The sequence below is a fragment of the Numida meleagris genome, chromosome 5 (genome assembly GCF_002078875.1).
Source record: "Numida meleagris isolate 19003 breed g44 Domestic line chromosome 5, NumMel1.0, whole genome shotgun sequence".
NCBI lineage: Eukaryota > Metazoa > Chordata > Aves > Galliformes > Numididae > Numida > Numida meleagris.
Window position 1 is genome coordinate 26,942,283 of NC_034413.1, and position 10,880 is coordinate 26,953,162.

Here is a 10,880-nt window from a genome sequence, read left to right on the forward strand (position 1 = left end):
AAGAAGTTTGAGTTTCTGACAACTGAAAACATTCACAGACATCTGAACGTTTGTCTCTAGAAGTGAATGCATCATAACACTAGATATTCCCCAGCTGAAAAACTGCTGGTTAGTTTTGCTTTTTTTAAAATCAACTGTTATAGTTTGTGAGTGGTCCAGTATTGTTACAAGATGAAGGTTTTTCCTACTGGAAAGTAACATAATTTATTTGTTTAATCATTTATTCATTATGGAATAGGGATAGCTCTCTGTGAGGATGGGACAAGAGAACAGTTAGACAGTTCTGTCAAAATGGTCATAGGATGTGAAAGGCTCTGTTTATAGGGAGAGGAGATGCCTCCTTTAAGACCGTGTGATGAAGCTGGAAAAAAAAAAAGTACTTCTGCTCTTGAAATCTCAAGCTGATGCTGCTTACATGTTTTTTATTTTCGCAGTTTCACTTGAGCTTATAAAGGATCTCATAGATGTGGAGTTAATCATTTCTCCCTACACACTTGAATCAGAAAAATTCTGCATCAGTTCTATATTTGTAGTTTTCCTGATGAAATAAGTATAAAGTGAAAAATCCTGTATGTTGTCCAGGTGATTTTGTTCTGTATCTTCTCTTTGCAGAGCACTGCAGCATTGTGAGGAGTTAATCCAGAGATATAATCGTGCTGAAGACAGTATCTGTTTACCAGACAATAAGCCTCTGCCTCACCAGAATGTAACTAACCATGTGGGTAAAGCAGTGGAAGACTGCATGAGGGCCATCATTGGTGTCTTGCTCAACCTAACAAATGATAATGGTAAAGCAAACAAATTCATGTTCTGTTACAGCATCAGATAATATATTAATGTAAGCCCTTTTCTTACATATGCACAGTAGGTGCTTGCTTTACAGTAATAAGTTACTTATCTTTGAGAATGGGATGAGTAATTGCAAGTATTAAGTGTTAACAAGATCTTGGCTTTGGCCGAGAGGGTACAGCTCATCTAGAGAGCCAAAAGGTTTTCTCTCTCTGCTTACAATAATGAAAATCAGTATTTTCAAAAATCGAGCCTTTAAACTCTTTGTGTTTACAGAATGGGGTAGTACAAAAACAGGTGAACAAGATGGTCTGATAGGCACGGCTATGAATTGTGTGCTTCATGTTCCGAAGTTCCTACCTCAAGAACAGAGATTCGATATTCGGGTGCTGGTAAGCTCTTGTATTAGTTATATAAACATAAGATGTTTTGCTGCTTGATTGTGCCTTTAACTGCTCCAGCTCCTAATTAAGGAGCTGTCTGTGCAGTCTTCATTGACTGTACACTTAGTGATGTTCTTAAAGAAGGTTTCTGTAAAGTCCAGGGAAAAGTTGCTGAAGGATTTGATGATTGAGCCATAACCATTTTCTCTGTGTTTTATGGGAAAAGTAGATAAATTGAGATATTTAGGTTAATAAGTCTGTGTATTATCTCATTTTCAGATGTCCTTTCAATTTTAGAAACACTATGCTTGTTATTTGTTTGGATATAAATTTGTCTGATTTGCCACAGTATGTATAAAATAGGTCCATGTGGCCTAAATAGTAACACTGAAACTGTGTATGTGAGGGATCTTTTAAGGATAGAAGCTGAAGGTTGGACTTCTGAATCCCTAATCAAGAAATACAATTTCACCTTTAAGAACATGTAGAATGATTTTGGTTCAGAAGTGGAAAATCTGGAACTCATATGCGGGATTCTCATTTTTTGCCTCATATTTCTCTAAATCCTGATCCCTTTGTTTATCAAACTGTTTTATAAAGGTGCGCTGGTAAGTTATGTATACTCAGAAAGATGAAGCCTAAAGAAGGCAGTTATCTGAACGGATATTTTGCTAGAATTTTTTTCATGTGACTGTACACTTCTTTCAGGGATTGGGTCTGTTGATCAATCTAGTAGAATATAGTGCTCGGAACAGGCACTGTCTCGTCAATATGGAAACATCGTGTTCTTTTGACTCATTCTGCACGGGAGAAGGAGACGATAGCCTAAAGATAACTGGACAGATTGATGCTGTTCAGGCTTTAGTGCAGGTAAGAAATGACCCAAAAATGTGTTTTTCCTGTAATCAGTACAGTTTTTCATTATCAGGCGTTCAAGGAAGAACCCAGCAGTGAAGACTTCTGTCTGAATTTTATTCTGTTATGCATTCTGAGAATGTAGTACAGCATAGGGGGGAAGAGGGGTGCTGCTCACAACTTGGATTTTTTAGTACTATCCTTTACAGAAGCAGCTTTCTTGGACATCAAAAACCTGCTCTCCTGCCCTGTTAAGCTTTCTTGCTCCTATAGGGTTTATTTCTTGTTGTGCTTTTAAACAGCTGTAAAAATCGTAAGTTACTTATGTTATCTGCTTTGCTACCATAGCACTTACAAAAATCTATCTTTGTGGAAGTTTCAGACTATTTTTAAAAATCATGCTGTATCAATTTTGTAATAAGAGCAATAAAAATGAATGTAACAAACATGGATGTGAAACAGCATTCTTAAATGTTGTATTGACTAACTTGTTAAAGTATAAATCAACCAGTGATTTTTGTAAGTTCCAATGTGCTAACTAAAATAAAAGGAAATAAGAATTTTGATTTACAACCTTTTTACTTAAATGGAGATAAGTTTATGGATGCTTTCAGCAGTTATTCCATTTAATTATGTGAAATAACTGCCCAGCAGCATACGAAAAAAAAATCAGCAATCAAGATATTAATATTAAATATCTTAATGTATACAGCACTGCAAAGTCATATTTAAAATTGATGGTTGTATGGTTTGGGAAGTAATTCACAAGATATAAGTGCAAAGCATGAGAAGGCACTGAGTTACATTCACCTTAAAATGGCTCAAGTCATTTTAATTTGCTTTAAAATTTTTGGTTTTTACATATCTGGCAATACTTAGTCTTCAAGCTGTGTCACAAAGAAAATGATTAAGCATTTATGACAGCCAAGAGAAGCCTGGCAATTGGTTCAACACTGGAGAGGGTGGGAAGGCTTTTCTGCAGAGCACAGCATTAGTGTGATAAATCAGATTATCCTGTGAAGAAGAAAAGGCTATTGCAAAGAATAGTATTGAAGGCTAACTGTATTAAAGGGTTGAATTGTGAAGGGGAAATAAACTTTCAAGTATTAATTCAGTGTGTTTAGGGTTTAATTTATAATAGGAATTCTTCTGAAATTTTCCCCATCAGCTGTTTCTTGAGCGTGAGCGAGCAGCACAGCTGGCTGAGAGCCAGACAGATAAACTAATTAAAGAAGCTCCTACTGCTCAGCATGATAAGAGTGGAGAATGGCAAGAAACAAGTGGGGAGATACAGTGGGTCTCCACAGAAAAGTCAGATAGTACTGAAGAGAAAGATAAGAAGGAAGAAGATGATGAAGAACTTGATCTTAATAAAGGTAGGTTGTATAGTTTTGATGGCTCAGAAATGGTAAATAACTGTTTTGGCATAAATTCCTAATTTATCTTCTACTTCATATTTGTGGTCCAGTAGGTTGAGATTTCAGCATATTCTCTCTTGAAACTATTACACAGCATGATTGGGAGCAGTTCAGAGATGAACCATGAGAAATGGGGAAAAAACTGTGCTGCTTGTTACATAATAGTACCTTCTGTCAGGCCCTTTTTAAAACAACAGAAACAAAACAAAAAAAGAAACCCTATGGATTGGTGGGTTTTTTTTTTGAGACATTCTGTGTAAGAAACCTGAAATGGCATTCTTTCTAGGCTTTTCTAGTAGAATGGTATCTTATTCTCCAGCCTTGCTTTGTATGCTTCCTCCTTTTTTCAGTGCCATCAGCTGTAGTCTGTTGTAGCTATTTGTGGTTCCCCCGCCCCCAAAATGCTGAGCCATTAACAAGAGTTATATCTGTTATCCATGATACAAAAATCTTTTTTCTGGAAATCTTACTGGATTATAGCATTACAGGAAGCACAATTGTATTTTGTTGTGTTGTACATACAGTGTGTACATTACAATAATAAAAGTACTGTACAGTGTAATGAATTGAAAGGGAGTGAACACTGGTTTTCTGTTGAAGAATGTGTGTTGCTGAGTTAGTAAGTAAGGAGTTTGATTCTTGCTGCTGAAGTCTCAGAGCAAAAAGTCATTTTGTTGGAGAAAATAGAATTCTGGAATTAAAGCAGTAAAAGATACCAGCTGCCTAGAGGATACAATACACTGAGTTGTCTCTTTTTACAGCTCTTCAGCATGCTGGGAAGCACATGGAAGACTGCATTGTGGCCTCGTACACAGCATTGCTTCTAGGCTGTCTCTGCCAAGAGAGTCCGGTAAGAGAATAAGTCAGTAACTCACTCTTAACTCCGGTAGATTTTTTAAATTAGATTTTTAAAATTTTACTGAAACAGGTTCATTAAATTAGGGTTCAGTGAGAGCTAGTACATTTATTCAGCTATATTGATATGTGTACTTCTATGGAAGTTGACAGAAGTATTCCATCCAAAACAAATCATCTGAGCATCAGTATGTTTATCCTTTATCAAAGGAAACTGGATTTGAGTGTTTAATCTTTTGCGCCTCTCTCATTTGTTGTTAGTCTTAGACCACAAATGAGCTTACTTTGGAAAGGCAAATTGGCTTGCCTGCAGCTTTTCTAACTATAAAAGCTTGCTTTGTTTTTTCAGTAATTTCACAAAGCAAGTTAACGTTGTCTTGTTAGTTCTTTCATCTTAGTCTGATTTTTATTTCCAGTGAAGTTGTATGAAGTTGTGTAGGTCCACATAAGCTGAAGGTGATTGTCTCAGACTGGAAATACATAGTAGAAAGTTGAACTTAATACTTAAATATGGAACTTGGGTGACTGAAAACTTCAAACTCTCGTGTCAGATGCATGTTCAAAGGAAAATGAGGTTCAGACCTGCCTTCAGGATAGTTTAAATTTATGGTGATGGCAGAAATGTTCTTCAGGATGCTACTCTGTAACTTTTTGCTTCATGATTACCTTTATATAATTTTAGCATGTGGAATCATACTGATGTTAAGTGTTGAGAATTATTTAACTTACTAATCGTAAAGGGAACTTCTCTCTGTGTCAGGAGAATAACAGTCATTTTGTTTGTTTCAGTTCTTGGTAACCTTGTTAGGCCACGGGGAGCTTTGATGGTAATAATTTTGAATCAAGAAAAGATTGCAGGAATTGCTGTGTCCTAGAAATAAACACCGTAAACATAAAGAGCCTTGAGAGCCTTGAATTACAGAGATGATAGCAAAGTGCCATCTTAATTATGCTATAAATACATTTGTCTTGCTGCTTCTCACATACGGAGTAACATGGCTCTCAGTGCTGGAAAAGTATTTCCCAATTTAAAATAATTTTTTTTTTCCTAGATCAACGTGACTACTGTGAGGGAATACTTACCTGAAGGAGATTTCTCAATAATGACTGAAATGCTCAAAAAATTTCTCAGTTTTATGAATCTTACTGTAAGTAATATATATTTTAAGTTTATGAAAATAGATATTTTTGTAATTTTGTCATCTGCTAATAGCCCATATGTTATTAGAAGCTTTTATGATTTTTCAGTGGGCTTTACAAGTGCTTAGGGTCATTTTCTGGGTTTCCAAATATTGAAGACCTGTTTGTGTGTCTTTTTTTGGTATTAATTAGGAGCTACTTTCATTCTGCTTGAATGTTACTAATCAGGAAAACGTCAGTCCTCTTTCTGAACCTAATTGTTTTTACTGATATGTCTAAGTCCTAAAATTCTGAAACGAGCATAGCCCTAAAGTGTTTTTAAGTGGTACTATATAAATGCTTACTTGTTACTTTGTTTTGTGTCACGTTTTCCAGTGTGCTGTTGGAACAACAGGCCAGAAATCCATCTCTAGGGTGATTGAATACTTGGAACACTGCTAGATACTTAACTTCCGCTGCAAGCACTCTAATGCTGGAGCTACCCTTAGACAAAAGAAGTCATGAAAGAAGTCCTTGAAGGATATACCAAGAGCATTCATCTATGTCATTCGTGTTCGGATTTTTAAGGCTACCTGGTCTCTTAACCATGCATTCAGCATTTTCTAAAAGACAGTTACTACATCAATCTGCAACTATCAAAAATGAGGGGAAAAAGGTTCTGAGGAAAGTAAATAAAGAAACCATGCTGTTTATGATGCAGTGCAGTATTTAAATATTTTTGGCAGGGTTTATCCTCCCTATCTTTTTTCTTGCTTTGTTCGTGACCAGTTTCAAGGGGAAAAACTTGCTGCTGATAGTGCAACTGCTGTTTACTGTTGAGCCACTGTTTCATGCCAGCCAGGTGCAAAGGCAGCTTAGCTACTGAGGTATCAAATGTTCTAATAAAGAAGTTCTGGACAGCAGCACCGCTCCTATTTGAGTTTAATTTGCTCTTGCTTTTTTTATTACTAGATTATTCCAAAATCGTAAAATATAAATTTTTAAATACTTTTGTGATTTTAACTACTGTCTATATTTAAAATTTGTTGGAATCCAAAGAGGTGAGGATTGGATAGTTTATTTTTTATACTGTTTTGATTGAAATTAGGTTGTTGAACTATTTCTCAGTTCTAAAACTGTCATGGCCCATGTACTGTAAACTGATAAGACCATAACACTTTGTAATTCCAAGAAGCATGCAAACCCATAAATACATAAAGCCATTTGAGAGAGTATGTTATCCACAAAAGAAATAAAAATAGTGCCCTGTTTAAGGAAAAAAAAAAAAGGGGGGGGGGGGGGGGGAATGGGAGGAAAGATAATCGTTCCCAGGGCAGTTTACACTTGTAGTAAGCAAAAACTTTGAAATGCTGTTTAGATTTGTTTCAAGGAAGCTCTCAAGATGTATTTTATAATGCTTGATACAAAGAATTTGGATGTTGTAGGGCGAAGAATTTTGAAGAGGCTAAAACACCAATGGGGATTAATGTTTCCGGCTGACATAATCTTTCTATTTCATCCTTCTGTAGTATGTTAAAGTTTAAATGCATACAACACAAAGCCTTAAATTGCTGATATAGCTAAGATTTTGTTCAGTCTGAGGTCTAGTTCACAGCAAAGCATTGTGTTTGAAGACTTAAATGGAACAAGAAATCCCAGAAAATACATTACTTGTGGTTTTTTTAATATTTTTTTCTTGCACTCGTTATTCAGACCAACAGAATTGGTAATTATTTTTATTAAGCTGGTCTTGAATATTTGCAGACTGTTCTGAGATCTGCTTCATCACATTTTTAAATACCTGTATAGATAGTTAAATCATGTTATTCCATTGAATTTGTAAAACTTGAAGCCATAAAAATATTAGTTCTATGTATAATGAGGGGGAAGTAACAGGAAATCTAACCTGCTTTTAGATCTTGTTATCTCCATGTATAAAGTTACAAATTTGTGCTTTTGTATCAGTGCCAGCTGTAAATTTTTTACATACAGTGGCTGCCTTCTATGTCTTCCTATTTTTGATAATGCAGATTGTTGAGAATTCTGTAAGGAAGTAACTGATTAGCGGCAAAAAATCCTATGTTGGTCATACTTTTTTGCGTTTTCTCTCATCACCTTCTAAAACTTAGTATATCAGTGTAACTTAGAAAAGTTTTTGAGGTTGTATTCCCTTTGTTTAAAAACCAAACCAAAACAAAACAGCTCAGTATTGAGAGACAAAAGCTGTATGTAAATGACCTATATCAAGAGGAACCTATTGAATATTTTGTCCATCTATTCTTCTGATTTAAGACCTTTTCATTTAAGGTGGGATTTCAAAATGATTATAGAGTTTCTGTGGAGCGATGGCAAAAGACAATACAGATGTGATGAAGGGGAAAGCAGGGGCAACTACCTTTCTTTGTTACACTGGTAATTGTTTGGGAATTGATTTACCTCAGTGTTTAACAGTTTTTTTTAAATGTAACTAATTGTCAAGCACTGACAAATGCAGATTTTTTTTTTTGAGGGTGGGGGGAGAAATCACCCTGTGAACTGCAGTGCATTTTTGTGTGTTAGACCCTCAAATAACTCTGCATTAAAGGGTACTTGAGGCCAACTTGCAAATTAAAGTTTTAAAGTAACTTTTTTTCCATTGTAAATATTTGTGTAAATAATCTCAATTGGAAATTAGAACAGTAGAGTACTTTTCTGAATCCAATCCTATTTTTATTTTATACAGTATTTCTCAGCTGTGATCTTTGGAGCAAAAGCCAACGGCAGGAAAAATAGTTTGTACCAGTTTCATGAAGTATGTCTTTGGGTTTTTGTAAATAATTTTAACTCAAATAAAATTGCTACTTTCAATACATATCTTGTCTTTTAACATGTAATAAAGCACTCCCCTGAGTGACTGCAGAAAGAAGGCAGCGTCAGGTAAATTGTCAAATGAAAAACATAAGTAGAGGAGTGCACTGTTTTATGTTGGTGTGTTGGGATGACAGAATTCAGCGCCTGGACCCCCACGCTATGGTTTATCAAACCAACTGAGCTTGAAATTTTCTGGAGAAGATGTACTGAATCTTGAGGCGTTTTTGGAGATCTCCACACAAGTTGCTGTTGATTTTTCAGCTGAAGGGACATGTGGTAGTTTTGAAGAGCTGTAATTAGAGTAACAAAAAACAAGAAATCAAGCGGGTCTTGTTGTAGTGATACTTTTTACATGATAAAGAATGTAAATGCCTGTTTTCTTCAATAGGAAAAAAAGGTTAAATTGAGTGTTGTTCTGTACATCGATATGAATGATGCTTTAATTTGTTCAGGATTGAATTTTTTCTATGGATTTTTCTTAACTGATCGAACTAGATACAAGAACAACATGCAGCAAGTCATGAGCTGTAGTAAGCGCAATTTAAATTTGTGTGTCATCTCATTGCCACTGTTAATGAGCATCAGCATAATGGAATTTTATTTCTGTGCTGTAAAGGAATCCTACTGGAGGTTGAGATCTGAAACAGGATGTTACTAGAATGTGGCACTGTTAAAGTAGATATAGCTTTATTTAGGCAAGTGTTTTCCGAAAAAAAATCGCTAATGTCTAGTAAAATAAATATTTCCTGTAGGTTTTGTCACTAGGTATGCAATGGAGGCATTATATGTGGGTGCTTTGAGAAGATGTCAGCTGAAGCTTCTATAGATTTGGGAGTAATCTGTTCACATAGATTATTTCACTTTCAGACTGTTGTAAAATGCATGATTTTTGCATAATGACTAAGGCTGGCATGATCTGTACAGCACTGATTTATAGTAAGCTTAATGTAAAAGCAGGTTGTAGTGTTGGATATAATTTTTCAAGCTGGCCTAATGGAGTTGGTTTTATGCTGGCAGCTGATGGAGTCTAAGTAGAGGACTGGACAGTGATCACAAAGGTATAAAAGCTTTGTTCTTGTCCTTGAGCTGAGCACCTGTGCCAAGTGCACAGCTGGAATACTGCGGTTCTGCAGAACTGTGTCATTGCTATATGGCTGCTTCTAAATGGACAAACGATGGTGGGAACTGCCATACCAATTTTAGTGTCAGGATATTCTAACAGGCTTTTTTGCCATCGGTGATATTTTCATTCTCAAGTACTTCAATGACTTGATAGAGATATTTGTGGTATCACATGCTCCCACAAGTATTATGTCTTCCCTCATTTTCTCTTTCTGGACATCAGTAATAACTTCTTTGAGTAAGCAAGTCAAAGCATATTTAGTTAGCTGGGACTGTTACCAGGCAAACCCACCTGGCTTTTTCAGTGGAGGGTTTGTTTGTTTTCTCTTTAATGTGCTTTCCTTATTCGAGCAGCAAGGAAAACAAAAATGTGTACTTGAGTTCAAAAGATAAAGCACTTTAAGTTGCTGCCATTCTTCGGCATCAGGGTTTTCTATGCAAGATAAAACTTAAAAAAACAACAAAAAAAACTTGTTAATTTTTTTTGTTTTCAAAGATGATGAATCTGGAATTTGCCCTGAATCTACTTGCTAATTGTTTTCAAAACCAGGCCAATGTAATTCTTGCTTGCTGCTGCTTCTCCTTTCTGTGTGACATTTTATTTCAGCTTTGGATAAAAGTCACTATAGGGTTCTCTTTAGCTACATGGAACAGAAGCCATTCACACATTCTGTTTTTCCTGTCCCGCAGGTCCCCTGTCCAAGGAACTGTGCTTTATTAAGACATTAGCAGCATCAATAGGTGTAGGTAATCTTACTGTAAGTAAAAGGGAAACCATTATAAATAATGCAACAACTGCTTTAAGTCCTTATCCAAAGGTAGATTCATTTACTAATGCCACAGGGATCTTAATTCTAGCTGTGAAAATTGACCTTGAGTTACTGCTGTAGGTTAAGTTTCAGGCTGCCAAGCTTGGTGTGATACCTGTCTGTGACAACGGGCACTACCAGGTGACGCAGAGGATGTTGTAAGAAGTCCTAGAAAAGACAGTCTCAGTGGGAGGAAAGAACTGTACTAGAAAAAATGCCTTACATTTGGAAGAAAGATGTGTTAATATCTTTCCTCCTATTGTCCAAACTGCATCTCTAAATCTACCGACCCCCCACTTTTACTACATGTTGAATTTGTGTTTCATCTGCTTAGAAGTAAAGGCCAAAGAATTTCTTGAAGTGTGTTCTTGAAACCTAGGTTACTAAGTAATAAAAAAAAAAAGTTATTTAGACTACAGTACATATTTCTGTTTATGCTCACTACATAGCCTTAAAATTTTAATCTTTCTTAGGTGATCTGAAGTTACCAAGAAGATTCAGTGCTGGATGAGTATTAATAGTAAGCTTTTGCAGTGTAAAACTTGGTGATGCGGCATTGATGACTTCTTTATTTTTGGAGTAAATGAAAGAACTACTAGGAGTTTTATTTAGATTTGCTGTTCAGTGTGGGAATTATTTATCAGTATTCTGTGTTATAAGATTTAGTTGTCTCTGCATTT

The 10,880-nt window shown here is 35.7% G+C and overlaps 1 protein-coding gene across 2 annotated transcripts in view; it reads left to right on the forward strand.

Moving 5' to 3' along the window:
• Positions 1 to 8,270, forward strand: part of WAPL (WAPL cohesin release factor) — a 63,424-nt gene extending 55,154 nt beyond the window's left edge. For both annotated transcript variants that reach the window (XM_021399665.1, XM_021399666.1), the window contains 7 exons: positions 613 to 788; positions 1,066 to 1,181; positions 1,881 to 2,042; positions 3,196 to 3,403; positions 4,207 to 4,295; positions 5,353 to 5,448; positions 5,816 to 8,270. In XM_021399665.1, coding sequence (XP_021255340.1) covers positions 613 to 788; positions 1,066 to 1,181; positions 1,881 to 2,042; positions 3,196 to 3,403; positions 4,207 to 4,295; positions 5,353 to 5,448; positions 5,816 to 5,881 — 913 coding nt within the window. In that variant the 3' untranslated portion in view covers positions 5,882 to 8,270. The remainder of the gene's footprint in view (positions 1 to 612; positions 789 to 1,065; positions 1,182 to 1,880; positions 2,043 to 3,195; positions 3,404 to 4,206; positions 4,296 to 5,352; positions 5,449 to 5,815) is intronic.